The 15,970-nt window shown below is 55.1% G+C and overlaps 1 protein-coding gene across 2 annotated transcripts in view; it reads left to right on the top strand.

The window, feature by feature from the left end:
* The first annotated feature begins 259 nt into the window (after positions 1-259).
* The window catches only part of FBLN1 (fibulin 1), an 80,278-nt gene continuing 64,567 nt past the window's right edge, over positions 260-15,970 (top strand). Inside the window, exons 1-2 of one of the 2 annotated variants that reach the window (XM_066255515.1) lie at positions 260-695; positions 15,626-15,731. In XM_066255515.1, coding sequence (XP_066111612.1) covers positions 614-695; positions 15,626-15,731 — 188 coding nt within the window. In that variant the 5' untranslated portion in view covers positions 260-613. The remainder of the gene's footprint in view (positions 696-15,625; positions 15,732-15,970) is intronic. The other variant, XM_066255519.1, reaches the window with a different exon arrangement.

The raw sequence follows: 15,970 nt of genomic DNA, 5'->3' as shown, positions 1-15,970 counted from the left end.
CCAGACTCATCCCGTGCTCCCCACGCTCAGGGAGGCTGAGGGCGGGAAATGGGCAGTGTGCGGGCTTTGCGTGCGGGCCAAGTCCTGCAGGGAGCCCTTCGTGAACACCACCGGGATTCCCTCCCCCGAAAAGGCGACTCCGACCTCGGGGACCCCGCCTTTTCTGCGGAGTCGGACGGAGCTAACCTTTGATACCGAGCCGGCACTCGGGCCGGAGGGTGGGAGGGGGATCGGGTTTCACTGGCGCGCACGGTGGAGAGGGTTGCCTCCTGCCCGAATGCATCCCCCTCTCTGGCCCCACGAGGGAGAAGTTTGGTGTCCTCGCTCCCACCCCCAGCCGTGTGTCTGCGCGCCCCTCGGGTCCAGGTAACAGGAGGAAGGACCCCAGACGTCCAAGGAGCCGGCCTGGGAGGGCGGGGAACCAGGCGCCCGCGGCCCCGCCTCCGTCGCGCCCTCCCCACGCCCTCCTCCGGGGCGGGATAATTGAACGGCGCCGCGGGGCCCAGTGTTGGCTGCGGACGTCCTGCAGGAGCGTGGAACCCGCGCTGTCCCCGCGCCGCGCACCAAACGAGGAGCCACGTCTTTGTCCGCTCCACCGCCCACTGCTGGCCCCATGGAGCACGCCGCACCCTCGCGCCTCGCACCGCTGAGGCTGCTGCCGCTGCTCGCCGCCTTCTCGCTGCTGGCAGCTCCAGGTAGGCGATGAGGGAGCGGGTAGGAGGAGGGAGGGGCGCCCCAGGTTCCAAGGCCCCACTTTAGCGTACCTCGCGAGCAACCAGCCCCGCGCTCCTGGGAAGTTCTGGAGCTGCCTGCGACTCTGAGCAGGTGAGCGGTCAGCGCTGGGCCCCACTGCCGCCCTGGCCTTGGCCACGTTCCTTGCCCCACACCCTTCACCTAGCTCCAGTCTTAATCACCCCGCTGGTTTGAGGGGCTTGTTTTAAAGACGAACCCCCATCAAACACCTCCCCCTACAGGCCAACTCACATCCGTGATGCTCATTTGAGTAGTGCTCACCCACCGCCAGGGCCAAGGTGCAGGGTGTGAGGTGTGAGGTGGGGGGAAGGGGGAGGGGGGGCAGGCCTAGTTGCCTGCCTAGCCCCCTGGGTGCCAAGCTCTTTGCACCAGGAGTGCCTGTGGCATATCTTTATGCACTGTGCCAACCTCCATCCTAGGTAAGGGCTGTTGTACGCAGTTTGCTGGTGAGAAAACAGACTGGGAGATGGGCAAGAGTAATTTGTGCTGCAGACAAAGCCTGTCATTGGGCAGGAGGTAGAGCTGAAGAAGACAGAAAGGAGGGGAGCAGTCTGAGGTGTCAGGGTGATAGCTGGGGGGGGGGGGCGGGGCGCTGCTTGCCCTCTGGGGACATAGGCCCAGAGACAGATAGGGGTTCTGCCAGGCTACAGACTCAGCTGGGCTGGGGACAGGCCACTTCCAAACTCACCCCAAGTCAAAGGGGGTGGAGTCTCCACCAGCTGACCTGTGGCCAAGAACTCCCCCCCGCCAAGGACTGACACCCAAGGAATGAGGAGCACCTAGCTGCACCCTTTAATCCTCAAGGCCTACCTCCTGGGTGGTGACCACAAGGCCCTTCCAATCAGAACCATGACCTCTGACCTCTCTGCTAATCCTCAGCTTATCAGTTATTATCCAAGCCTGCCTTCCTGGAGGCTTTGTCCCTCCTGGAGGCAGGCCCAGACAATTGCCCCCACCACCTTCAGGAGGCCAGAGTTTCTCTCTCTGGGTTAGCTGAGTTACTTTAACTCTCTGGTGACCACCCTCCAACATGGTCAAAAGGTCACTTGACTACCCTTGGAATCCTGGATTCTTTATCTCTGAGTTAGCTGAGATTCTTTTAACTCTCAGGTGACCACCCTCATCCTTGGTTGAAAGGTCACTTGTCCCAGCTATACTGGCCTGGGGATTCAAGGAGAGGCTGGGCGGGGATGGGGGGTGGGGTCTCTGCAGAAGCTTCCTGGCTCACTTGCTGCAGCAGACCTTCTGGCTGTTCTGGGCACCAGCTCCACCCTGAGCATGTCCTGCAGGATATTTTTGTAGGATAGATGGCACAGGGAGGTGCAGGGCTCAGTGTTGACAGCAAGAGCCACTCCGGGCTCCCAGGGCTCATGGGAGGCTTCTTGGAGGAGATGATGTTTGCACAGGCAATGGTCAGGTGGGCAGGGGAGGAAGGGCATGCAGGTGACCACTGTCTGGAGTGAAAGCCCAGAGGGAGTCTCAGATGGGATCCACACAAAACTCATGTTGAAAATGGAAGGGGTCCCAGAGAGTCCCTGTATTTTACAGATGAGGACACTGAGGACCAGGGACAAAGCATGATTGGTCTCTCTTGAGCCTGAGCTCCCAGATCTCCCATCGCTGTTCTTTTCTGCCAGCGGTTGCCCCACAGCCTGGCAGTATCCAGCCTGAGGGGAACTCCCGGGGCTAGTCAGGCTGGAGTGGCACTGACTGGAGGGGCTAGTCAGGCTGGAGTGGCAGGGTGGCCCTGACTCCTGGTTTACAAGCACCATCTTCACAGAGAAGCCCCTAACTTGAAGTGTATAAGAGAAACCTCTCAATTGCACACTTTGATGAGAACACTTGGATTATCCTGTAGCGTTTGTTTCTTTTGGGGAGGTTTCTCTTCTGAGCTTAAAAGGTTTGGTATGGTTAGGCCCTGGCCAGTTGGCTCAGAGGTAGAGCGTTGGCCTGGCGTGCGGAAGTCCTGGGTTCGATTTCCGGCCAGGGCACACAGGAGAAGCGCCCATCTGCTTCTCCACCCCTCCCCCTCTCCTTCCTCTCTGTCTCTCTCTTCCCCTCCCGCAGCCAAGGCTCCATTGGAGCAAAAGATGGCCCAGGCGCTGGGGATGGCTCCTTGGCCTCTGCCCCAGGCGCTAGAGTGGCTCTGGTCTCCACAGAGCGATGACCTGGATGGGCAGAGCATCGCCCCCTGGTGGACGTGCCGGGTGGATCCCGGTCGGGCGCATGCTGGAGTCTGACTGCCTCCCCGTTTCCAGCTTCAGAAAAATACAAAAAAAAAAGGTTTGGTATGGTTTGGGGACAGGGAGTTAGAGCACTGCCTGGTTCCAGGCTCCTTTCTGTGTCAGCAAGCTCAGAAGCTATAAGGTTCCCTGAAGTCCTGTAAGGGGGCAGGTGACACTGGACCTCTCCCCTCTTCCCCAGATCAACTTAAAAGCAATCAGTGATGGAAAAAGCCAGCAAGTGGTGAGCCTTTTTGATAATCTGCTGAAAATCATTTGATGGCCACAAAAATCTCATGCCTCAGGACAGAGCTGAGCCACCGATCAGTCGTGTTGGGATTTATACCGAGAGCCCCCAGGGAGTGGAAAGGAGGAGGGGGAGTGTTTTCTCCAAGACTTTCTTGGCCTTGGGCTCCCACAGATTACAGAGAAAGTTGCTGGGACAGAGAACAAAGGAGAGAGGACTTGGCTTGCGAACATGTGGGCCGCTCTACTGCTGGTCCTGGAAGCTTCCTAGGAGGGTGGCGGGGGGACAGATGGGCTATGGGGGGCTATGGGGGCACCGAATGCATGAGGATGAGACTTGGTGGGGACCTCAAGGAGAGCAGACTCAGCATTGCTTCTGTGAGCCCACATCTCTGAGTCATGGCCCCCTCCTGGCACTGCCCGAAGTACCCCAAACTCGGACCTGCTTTTGCCACCTGTACTGGACTGTGGTAGGTGGGGGGGGGGGCATGGATCACTCATCTTTGGGTCCTAGCAGGTACCATAAGTGTTTGTGAGGCTGAAAACAAGTCTGCCTATCACCCCTCAGAAAAAGCCCACAGGATGGTTCAGTGGTTTTCTCATTGGTAGTATGGATATAGAGGAAACCAAGTTCTTAGGGTGCCTTGAGTACTGAGGGAGAGAACACAGGGCTGCATTATTAGTCTGTTACTTGTGTTCTTCCCTTTCCTGGGGTCAGAGAGTAGCCTTTCCCCCAAGATTGCTCTGAACGTTCTAATACTGAATTTCCCCAGCCATAAAAAGAGGCCCAACAGGGCCACTGAGCTGGCAGCTGTCAAATGCCAAAGCCCTATTGGTAAAGGTCGTGCAAAGTGGCCTCAGCTGGCCTCCTTAGGCATTTTGTCACTTAATATCTGCTGAGGACCGGCTCTGTGCCAGATACCCTTCTGGGCCTTGGGGATACGGCAGGGAAGGAGACATACCTTCCGCCTGTGGGGATCATCCCCTGGGAGATCCAGAAAAGGTGAACAATTACAAACTGACATTAACTGGCAGAGAGTCAAGGAAGACTTCCTGGAGGAAGCAGCATGCCAACTGGAGTGTGAAAACAAGAAGGTGTTGGCTAGGTTTGTGGGTAGAGCTGGGAGGAGGGTGTTCCAGGCAGAAGGAATAGGCAAAGGCCCAGAGGTGAGAAGGAACATGAGACTTCCAGGAAGCTTACTGGAGTTCTGCCCCCTCCTTGAGATTCGGGAGGACTGCAGTGCCTAGGATGGCCCGCGCAGTCCCACCTCCTTTCCAGGTAGAGTTCTAAGCAATGGGTGCAGTGCAGCTTTACAGATAAAGTTTTATAAAAACAGTTCTAATGGGGCACACATTATTTTGCCAGTATGTTTTACACCAGTGGTCCCCAACCTTTTTTGAGCCATGGACCAGTTTAATGTCAGAAAATATTTTCACAGACCAGCCTTTAGGGTGGGACAGATAAATGTATCACGTGACCGAGACAAGCGTCAAGAGTGAGTCTTAGACGGATGTAACAGAGGGAATCTGGTCATTTTTAAAAAATAAAACATTGTTCAGACTTAAATATAAATAAAATGGAAATAGTGTAAGTTATTTATTCTTTCTCTGGGGACCGGTACCTGTCTGCGGCCTGGGGGTTGGGGACCACTGTTTTACACAATAAAAGATTTTCCTTTTGCAGAACAGTGAATTATAACAATTTCACTAATAAATGCTTGTGAAGGCTCTGTATGGTTCCTTGCAATGCTCTCAAATGTGGCTTCATAAAATGGGGGGAGGGTACCCATTATGTCTATTTTCCTAAGATCAGAGACCCTGGAGGGGAGTTCAGAGAAGGGAGGGGTTGACCTGGAGGCTAAGCCATCTGTCCCAAGTCATCCAGCTGCAGCAGGCACGGGGACCAGGGCTGGGCTCCTCTGGCCAGCTCTCTTTCCACTGGCCTGCCGCCTTTAACCTTGACTGGGCCTCACCAGAGGCGGGGCCTGCAGGAGCCAGGTGCCTGTCACCCAGCTGCCCACAGGTTGTCAGGACGGCCCGACACTCGAAGGGGGTTAGGAGACTGATCCCAATTCTCAAAGTGACTTGCTCAACTCCCACACCCTCTCTGCTTCTCTTTCCTTAAATGTGGAATGAAAACATGGTTTGCCCTAGGAAATAATGATAACTGAAACATCTTAAACTTGGTCACTAATTTAATCCTCTCAACAATGCTGTGATGTAGAAACTATTATTTCTATCTTGCTGGCATGTAAACCAAGGCCCAGAGCAGTTAAGGAACTTGCCTGGGACAACATGGGTAGTACATAGGGGACCAGGACACGGGATTCCATGCTCCTAACCCTTTGGCTGGACAGCACTTTATCCCACAAATGAGGGTGTCCTTTGGAAGATGAGGCAATTCCACACATGGGGGAGGCCCCAGACGCTGGGCCTTTAAGAGGCTTGCAACTGGCTTAACAGGAGGTGACCCCCAAGGCGATAGCACCTGTCTTGTTGAGCTCAGCAGATGGGCCTGTCCTGTGCTGACCAGAGGGCTGCCTGCTGGGTGTTCAGCCTGGGGTCTGGCTCAGTCCTGCCTCTCTCTTGGGTGTGGCTTGAGTCAGGCCCTCCTAGCTGCCATCTGGGTGGAATACAGGAGCCACCCCCTTCCCCAAACCAGAGGTCACCAGTTCGAGATGACTGGCTCTAGCCACAGGATGCTGGAAGAGGTCTGGAGCTGTCCATGGGGTAGAGAGAGTCACCTCTTTCTGGCATCTCTCTAAAGGAAAGTGCTCTTGGCTGTCCTGGGTCCCAGACACAGCATGGCAGGCTCAGCATCTGAAGAGGATAGCCCTGCGACTTGTTTAGGTTTTATTCCTGCTTAATTTGTTGGGATGCATCCCCAACCTGGCCAAGTGACCCTGCCAGAGGGCTGGTGCTGCTACGGCCAGTGTCTGGATTTGGGAGACTTCCTGGAGGACCAAATGGGCTAGGGCATCAGTCACTCCTTCCTGAGCACCAGGGGCCCAGAGCCTTCTTTTTCCTAAGAGAAGACTTTGTGGTATATGCTGTTATCTGGACTGCCAGCTCCAGGCCACTCAGAGGGGCTGCCACATTGACAGGGGCTGGCTCACCTAGGAACCCAGTCCTGGTTAGTGGCAAAGAACCAAAGACCCAGGCTTAGGGTCCCATGGGGCCCAGGTTTTATGACCAGCACCGGAGGAGGATTTGGAAAGGAATGATTTATCTATCAGGGCAGGTGTGCTGTAGGGGAGAAGTGGAGGGTGCCAGAGGGGGTGGTCAAGGTGGGAGGAGCCAGCACAGTTGGGCAGGGCCTTCAAAAGTAGGGTGCAGATGATGGGTTTTATTCTAAGTGCACTGGGAAGCCACTGATGATCTTAAGCAGGGGAGTGACGTTATCTGACTTACATCTCTGGAAGTCACTCTAGGCTGCTGCATGGTGGTTAGATTCCAGGGAGATGAAATTGAAGGTAGAATAAGTCAGAGAGAGGCTCCTGCAGGGTTCTGGGCTACAGGTGCCCCGGACAGGGTGGTAGCCAGGGGCCCCGTAACAAGTGCACAGATCTAGGGCTTTTGGGAGGGAGTGTGAACAGAACTTGCCAAGGGATCAGGTGTAGAGGGTGCAGGAGAAGTAATTCAGGCTAACCCCATTATTTTGACCGTAAGTACTGGGGGGGATAGTGATCACTAGTTTCTAAGTGAGGAGGGCTGGACAGGGTGGGACACCGTAGCATCCTGTTAGACATCTAGGTAGAACCTGGGCTAGGGGTGAGCTCAGGCTGCAGACATAAGTGTGGGAGTCCAGGCCCATGGACAGGCTGCATGAGGCCACCCGGGGAGGCAGCCAGAGAGGGAACCAGGGCACGGAGCCCTACAGGGCAGGCAATTCAAGAGGGGAGATGCCACCAGATAGTTCACATCTTCAGGTGTTCCCAGTGCCCTGGGTGGTAGCTGGGACGTTGCTGGGACCGGTTTTTAGATGGACGCTATGAGAGTATCTTATGCAGGGTGGTCCAGTATCTTTCTTGACTGTGCTTTCTTCTGACTATCCCTGCTGGAGTAAAACATCCTGTGAGTTTGGCTACCTACATTCACTTCTTGTTTTGACCTAAGACTTCTCTCCACATTCCACTCTTCACGGCTCTTGTCATCCTCCCCATCGTGCAGGTGAGAAGACCTGGACACAGAGAGGTTTAGGAGCCGCTAGCTGGCAGCATCAGAATTCGAACCCCCGGGCAGCTTGGCTCTTGTGTGGTATTCTTAAGAAGGACACTGGACCACTTCACATGTCTTTCCTACAGAAACGTCTCAATTTTTCAAAGTCCCACTTCAGGGGAAGCCACTGTTTCCTCTGGCGTTTTTTAGGGGGTTCTAATGCCACCTCTCAGTTTGCTCTGTGTCTTTGGGCAGTTTGCTCTCCCTGCTCCCATTTCATAAGAGTTGCCAGGATTGTGTGAGGTCATTTGTGCATTCCTTCCTTCACAGACATTTGTCCAGTGCCTGCTCAGGACAGGCATGGGGCAGCGTGCAGAAGGAGACAGAGCCTGTCCCAGCCCTGCTAGTACTGGGTGCACACACAGTGGATTATTTGTGCTGTGAATGTGCTGGGATATGCGGGGTGCAGAGACTGGACAAGAAAGGAAACATCTGCCCCTCTGTGTGTGTGTGCGCGCGCGCACGAGCGTGCGCGCTTGTGCGCATGTAAGCATGTGTGTGTTAAGGGGGCTGTTAGGGAGGACTTCCCAGAGGAAGGGACCTTTGAGCTGGAGTGGGTGTGAATGAGCTAGCCTGAGGAGGGGGTGGAACCAGGACCATGCAGCCCCTGGGATTCCAGCTTCCAAAAGCCAGGTGCAGGGGACACATGACAGGTGTGAGTACAGGGCCAGAGAAGCAAGAGGAAACCCAGAGAAGGTGGCTGCTGCTGGTGGGGGGTGCTGTGGAGATGTCAGGAGTGGTGTGTGTGTGTGTGTGTGTGTGTGTGTGGACACAGGAGGTCACCACTTGGGCCAGAGCTGCCTGGAGAGAGCAATGTGGAAGATGCTTCTTTCTCCCTCCCTTCCCAGAGATGGGCCTTCTCTGCTTCTCTCTTGCTACCTCCTTCTAGCCAGTTCTCTGTTCAAGACCCCTGCCTCTCTGTGACAGGTGCTGGTACGTGGAGGTATGCGGGTACCACCACCTCTGGTGCTTGGGCACACCCTGCCTCCTCCTGGGGAGATCAGGTGGCCTTAATGGGGGAGATGGGTCTGTCCTCATGCTAGGCCTGCAAGGGATACAGAGTCACAGAGATACACCCAGTGACCATTGCTGGCTATTACTTCTCAGTGACTCATGAGCTATTCAGGTGTTGCCCAAAGCCCCTGTGATGCTTACAGCTAGTAGGCTGACATCCTGGAAGCTCCTGCTTGAGCAGTGGCTCAGAGCCCCTCTGACCGCAAGCCAGTTGGAACCTACAGTCTTGGAAAGAACATGTGTCCATGTCTTTACCACTCACCAGGGCTGTGAGCTCCTTAAACCTTGAGCATCAGAACACATAACCTGCTCTTGGTGTCTGTCTAAATCACCGTGACTCATAGTCTGCACCATAATATTGATGAAGGCTTCATTCACCTGGACAGAATTAAATTTTGTTTTAGCTTCTGTCTCAGGTGGCAGATGGTGCCTGACACCTATGAACCAGGCTGACTCTAGCTACCTGCTCACTGATGACGTTGGGCAGGCCTATCTCTTTCCTGAAGAGGAGTGACATGGCAGGTTGTCAGCCATCTGATTTTATGTCAACCTGGGGTCATGTGTGATTTGACAAAATGGAATATTCTCCCCTCTCGAGTGCTATAACTCATGCCTTGATTTCATTTTGGAGATTCTGGTCTTTTTGCTGTGGTCAGGTTCCAGCTGAAGCTCTTAGCTCCTGAGTTGCCACATTGATCTTCCCAGCCCTGTGATGGGACAAAGGAGGCACTGAGGTCTGGGAAGAGGGGCAGCTGGTCTGGTTCCAGGCTGGGCAGTTTTTTGGTTTGGTTTTTTTGTGTGTGACAGAGACAGAGAGAGGGACAGATAGGGACAGACATACAGGAAGAGAGTGAGATGAGAAGCATCAATTCTTCGTTGTGGCACCTTAGTTGTTCATTGATTGCTTTCTTATATGTGCCATGACTGGGGGGCTACAGCAGACCGAGTGATCCCTTGCTCAAGCCAGATGAGCCTGCGCTCAACGGGCTGGGCAGTTTTAACCCACAATGTTGCCTTCCTTTGCGATGTTTGAGTCACAGCTAACAAGATTTTGCAGGAGAGTTGGTTTGTCTGTTTATATTTGGCATTACACTTTATGGATCTAGTGCACAGGCAGATGACAGAACCAGAGACTGAAAGTGTTCAGTTGAAGCTGCTTCCCTGAAAACAGGGAATTGATCTGAGAGAGAAGGTTCTAGACCCGCTCAAGACCCCACTTTTTCTTAAGAGCACTGACAGCCCAGCAACAGGCGTTGAGTGACCAGTGAGCACCTGGTGGGTAGGGATGGCCAGCCAGCATGAGGTCACCTGAAGTAATTTCACAGATATTGACATCGCTCCCAGGGGTCAGGGGATGGCCTCGTTTTCCCAGGTTGCTCACGCCCACTCAAACAGAGTGAGTATCAGGGACAAAGTGGGTACAACAGCAGGGACACCAACTAGAGAGGGCTCCCTGTCTGACACTCTTTCCCTGGGTCACCACACCTCCCTTCTGACTTTATGTGATTTTCATCACCAAAGCAAAACTTGTTTATGACAAAGGGGACAAGAAAACAAGCAAAAGCCATTTTTCTATGTTCCTTTTGAATTGGGACATGTCTTGGAGGAGACATGTACAGGGTGGGACCTGCACTGGCTCTTTCATGTCAAAGAGCCCAGTCCTGTGTCATCTAAAGGGAGCGCTTGGAGAGAGGCAGGCGGCTCCGTTTGTTCGGGAACACAAGTTACTAACAGATCTTTTTTTGGACGGGACTCACCGTCTTTTAAAGACCAACCAGCCGCTGCCGACGGAACCTTGGTAGCCACCTTACATGGTGACACCAGCGAGCTCTGCCGGGCATTCCCCTCTCTACCAAACCCTTCCTGTCCCGCAGCTGAGTTTTCCTCTCATGGGTGGGGACCCACCATCTTTAAGGCCTAGAAAGGGACAAGTCTGCAGTTTCAGACTCACACTCCCAGTGTGTCTCTGGCTCTTGCTGACATTCTAACCAACCCTGCATTTTGTGGGACTCCAGCCGAGGACTGTCCCTCAGGGTCACTCCATCAACCCCCTGACTGCGGAGGAGGCCCTTTTGCAAGCAGCCTTTGCATTTCAAGGATAGTCTTGGGACCAGGCCTCTGGTCAAAGGCCTTTGTCCAGTCTGTCTTGTTTAATGCCTATGGAGCCTCATTGTTTGCTCTGGGCACAGGAAGGCTTTGGCAACACAGAAAGGAGAAGAATGCCACCCTGGCCCTGAAGGAGTTTTTAATTTAGGGGAAGGCAGACTAAAACAGCTTTGGAGGCTGTCAGAACCAAACCCAAGGCCTGGCTTTGCCTCTCACTAGTTCCTCTGGCTGTGTGACCTCTCTGACCTGGAGTTTTCTTATCTGCAAAATGGGGAATATAATGAGCTGTCCTCACTGGGTTCTTGTGAGTGCGAGTGTGGTACCCACCACACAGTGAACTCTCAGTGACAGTGAAGTGTCAGAGCAATCAATTGCGGTGATGGCAGGGACACCCCAATAGAACTGGGTCATGTCTGGAGGTGACAGGGCTGGACAGAGAAGGACAAAGTCTAGAGGGACCAGAGCCCAGGCAGGAGGGTGTCTGAGGCTTTGAGTGACAGCTGAGCTCTGTGCAGAGCTGACCAGGCACTGGTTTGGGGTGGGCAAGGCATTGTCCTGTTGGGGACAGGGGCACCTTCATGTTGATGTCCACATCACTCTTCAGTGACTTACCTGCCTTCGGCTTCTTCTGTTCTTCATTACGTTTTGAATTTATTATAATAGTCCCTGATGTCAGTTTGGTGGTGGGTCACTTGAGACACGCAGCTTGGAAGAGAATGGTGACTGGAGATGGGGGAGGAAAACAGTAGGACCCTGAGGTGCAGGCAGCTTCAGGAATTTGCCTTGGGTGGCGAGCTGCTCAGCAGGGTCAGGAGTTCAGACCCAGGTCTACCTGACTGCTGAAACTGTCCTCCATTCTGCACTGCCATGTCCCCAAGCACTCTGGAGGGGCATGATGACAACACAGGCCAGCACTCACCCTCAGCTCCCCTCTGACTTGAAACTGCAGCTGTCAGCCGTTCCCCAGGTTAATACCTCAGCCTTGACCAGGAGCCCACAAGCCCTTGCCAGTTAGCCACAGGTCCTAGTCCTGGCTCTGCACCAATCACTGGTCATCCACTCCGGTTGCAGCATCGGCGGGGCTGGGGAGCAGGGACGCCCCTCGAATAGCAGTCTGCTGTGTGTATCAAGGGCTGAGCAGGTTCTCCCTTCAATTCAGCTCCTCATTTTTGGCAGCACTGGCCTTAGGAAATCACAGTGACTTTAAGAATAAGGATTCATGAATAAAGATGTTCAGTTAGAGCTATTTGTCCCCAGTGTGAACAACTTGAGAGGACATAGGTCCCGGGAGAGGGGACATGGGTTGGAAATGATGCCACTTCTGCCTGACTGTGTGTCACCACGTGCCTGGCCCCGTGGCATAAACATGAACTTGAGGGGTCGAGGGGCTGAGAGATGGTGGATGTGTGTGGCCTTCCCTGCAGGTCCATCACGTGCTGAGCTGTTTATTATGACACGGGCGTGGTGCCCTGCCCACATCTGCTCCCACACTTCTGCCCTGTCATTGTCCAGCCTGGCTGTGGCCAGTGGGCTCTCCATGGTTGCTCTGTGGTCAGGGCCTTTCAGGAACCTTCTGGCAGACGGGGTGCCTCACGCTTAAGGAGGATGGTGCCGCCCCCGAGCAGCTGGCCGGGTAGAGCCCCCCCCCCTCAGTCCCCTGGAAGGCACTGCTCTTCTTGCTCTGCTCGGGTTCTAGCTCTGTGGCCGCTTGCATTCCAGGGGCATTTTAGCATTTAGCATTTTACTGTCCTGCTGAGAATAAGGTTCAAAGTGCTCGAGGCTCCCAGGCAAAATCATTTCCACATGTCTCTGCAGCTCAGGGCACAAAGTCCTCGCCCCGCTGAGCTGACCACATGTGCCTGAGCCTCTCTGGTGCTTGCATTTCTCAGGGTCCGAGGGAGGCTTTGGGCTGCTGCTCATTCCTCAGGGGTTCTGTACCCCAAGACAGGGCTGTAGCAACGGCAAGAGAGTGCCCTTTGCCCCTTAAGCACATAATGAAGCTACCGTGGATGAACACATGGTGTGCTCAGGATGTTTTAAGCTTTATCCACTTTCTCAGCAACTGTAAAGATATTTCGAGCCCCACTTCACTGCCGAGAAGGCTGTGGCTCAGAGAGGTGGACTAGCCTGCCAGGGTCGCAGAGCAAGAAGGGTGCTAGAGCTAGGATTGGAGCCCAAGTCTGTCTGACTCCAAAGCTTACTACTCAACTCTGTGACTGCTGCGTGCCAGCCAGCTTTGTGCCCAGGTAGAAAAGACAGGACAGGCCAGCTCTTAAGATGTTTGTGGTTGGAAAGGCAAGGCAGATGGAAGGTTGGAAGGTAGTGTGCTGTGCCCCATGCATAGGGGTGCTGTGGATGCAGAGGGCCAACCATGCTGGGCTGGTGGCAGGCAGACTGCCGAAGGGCTGGTCCTAGATGCAGGGAGAACCAGGGCTGGAGCGAGGCTGGGAGGAGCCACGAGGGGTGAACCCACAGGCAAGAGAGCTGAGTGGGCCCTGAGTTGGGGTTAAGGGGACGACGGGGTTGGCTCGGTAGAGGAGATGGCCTCAGTGTCAGTCTGGGTCCCAGTCATCCCGGGGGTGAACCACAGCCACGTTTGGCCTGTGACAGGTAAGGTCCTATGTTCTGTAAATGCTCCTCTTTTAATGATTTGGAGCAAGAGTGAAGGAAGGGGGGCAATGGAGGTCTCCGTGACTGCTGGCTCTCATCATGCTCTCCTGCTCTGATGCTGGGAGGCCCAGGATGCCAGACAATTTTAACTGAACCTCAGCCCAGGTGATTATCCCACATTCACCAAATGGCATCATCCGGAAATATGGAGAGGGGACAGCTGAGGTAGGGTCTGGCCAAGTGGCCAGGGACCAGAGGACAGGCAGGCTTTGCAAGGTTGACTGCCATCCTCAGCCAAACCACCTCAGATCTCCTCCGCCAGCCTGGGGGAGCTCACGAGAGTGAGGATGGGGCGGGGTCCATCTTCTACCGTGGAAAGAAGCTCCGAGTTCCCTAGATGCCCTGGGAAGGGAAGCCTGAAGCTGTTTTGACGGGATTTAGAGGATTTGGTTTGGGAGGAGGTGTGTCTCCTCTTGGCCATGTGAAGTGGCCAGCCTGGCTTATTCCTCACCCAGGCACTGACCACCTGGGGTCTCTGTGGGAAGTGGTGGTTTCTCCTCCTGCCCACAGAATGTGGGCCAGACTCAGCTTGCACGGGAACACTCGCATGGCAAGTGGTCAATGCCTGCGTTCTAGGAAGTCTCAGCCTCATGCTGAGCCCAAGAGGGAACCTCCTTCTAGGGCCACCTAGGGGCCCAGCCTTGGAAGGAAAAGCTCAGAGCACCCATGGCCGTCAGTGCCAGGAAACACTGCCAGACCTGGTGGGATTTTCCCTGTGGGGTGCTGGACAGCTGTCAGTGGGAGGATATGGTGTTTCTCAAAGCCCAATTTAGAAGTTTCCTGCCTCAAGGTGCCCTCCTGCCCTGACTGCAGAGGCTTGTCAGTGCTAATGCTGCCGGCCACCTGCTGCTACCTGCTGCTCCTTCCTGGGGGCACGGGGGGGGGGGTCCTTTTCTCCCTATAAGCTGAGGGGCCCGGTGGGGCAGCATCCTGAGGTGGGCCCAGAGCCAGGCTGGGCACTGAAGAGCCTGGGATCCCATCTCTGCCACGTCATTATCCAGCCATGAGGGTGTGAGTGGGCCAGCTGCTTGACCTTTGGGAGCTTACTGTCCCCCCTTTTCTGTAAGCAAAGACACGAGTCTTGTGGCAAAGCAAGAGCAAAAACCATCACCTGCCTCAGTTTCCTCATCTGTTTGATGAGCGGCTGCACAGGCTGAGTGAGGGAGCAGGAAGCAGGCCTCAGAAGCCTGTCTAGAAATGTTGGCTCTTTCCCTCCTGTGGAATCTGCATGCAGCATGGGAGGACCCCTTTCCCTTTTCTCCTCCACACTTGGCTTATGCTGCACCCCCTCCCAGGCGTGCATCTACCCCCACCAGGCCAGGTTCCCATTCAAGAGAAACTATCCTAGGTTGTCCCACTTTTTGGCACCAGCCCTGCTAAGAACCTCCAGGCCTCCCCCATTCTGCACAGTTCATTGTTAGTGGCACAAGCCATCCCTGACCCTGAAGGAGTGGGGCCGGTCGTGTCCTGGATACCCCGACCGCATGTCTGGACAGCTCAGTCATGCATCCGTCAGCAGCACCTGTCTTTCTTGCCCTCTGGACCATGAAGCCAGGGTTCTCTTCTGGGCAGAGTCCCTGTTTGAGTGTCTAGCATGTGCCTGGAACAGGACTCAGCTGGGTGAGCATGGATCCCAAGTGCTGAGCATGGACCCCGGGTACTGAGCTGCAGCCCCGTCAGAACTGGATTTGGGAAATAAGAGCTGAGGTTTCAGGTCTTTCTAGGAGAGAGCAGGGTGTGTGCTTCTAGCCCAGGGCCCAGTGAGTTTTCAGGACAAGTTGTCGAGTGACAAAAAAAATGGGCATGGGCCCTGGCTGGTTGGCTCAGCGGTAGAGCGTCGGCCTGGCGTGCGGGGGACCCAGGTTCGATTCCCGGCCAGGGCACATAGGAGAAGCGCCCATTTGCTTCTCCACCCCCCCTCCTTCCTCTCTGTCTCTCTCTTCCCCTCCCGCAGCCAAGGCTCCATTGGAGCAAAGATGGCCTGGGCGCTGGGGATGGCTCCTTGGCCTCTGCCCCAGGTGCTAGAGTGGCTCTGGTCGCTGCAGAGCGACACCCCGGAGGGGCAGAGCATCGCCCCCTGGTGGACAGAGCGTCGCCCCCTGGTGGGCGTGCCGGGTGGATCCCGGTCGGGCGCATGCGGGAATCTGTCTGACTGTCTCTCCCCGTTTCCAGCTTCAGAAAAATACAAAAAAAAAAAAAAAAAAAGAGCAGGGCATGCATGGCCCTTTCAGACCATCCTGAGGCTCAAGTGGAGATCTAAGGGAGGGGGCCTCCAGATGGTGCGGCGGGAGGGAAGCCCTTGGTCCCCTGAGGGACACGGCATGTCAGAGGTGACCTCGTGTGGGGTGAGTGGGGCATCGTTCATCACCAGCCACCCTATTCTCTTTCCTCCACAGTAGGTGCAGACGTCCTCATGGAGATTTGCTGTGCAGATGGACATCAAATGGCCACTCAGCACAGGGACTGCTCGCTGCCCTATGCCTCGGACTCAAAGGAGTGCAGGTGTGTTTGCCAGGGGCCGTCGTGGTACCGGGATGGTTTTCCTTTAGAGAGAAGTGAGGAGGAAGGGTCAGTGTGTTTCCAGAACCCCCGGTCTGTGAGAGGTGTAGTGGGCAGGCGACCCCAGCCCCCCACAGTCCCTGAATGGGACTTGGCTCACCTTCCTGTGCTGCCCTGTGACTGGCAGGGCACCGTTCCCTTTGCAGGCCTGCGTACACAAAGGCCAGGGTGTGCAGCCCCTC

The sequence above is a fragment of the Saccopteryx bilineata genome, chromosome 1, assembly GCF_036850765.1.
Source record: "Saccopteryx bilineata isolate mSacBil1 chromosome 1, mSacBil1_pri_phased_curated, whole genome shotgun sequence".
NCBI lineage: Eukaryota > Metazoa > Chordata > Mammalia > Chiroptera > Emballonuridae > Saccopteryx > Saccopteryx bilineata.
This window is presented reverse-complemented; position numbering and strand designations above follow the sequence as displayed.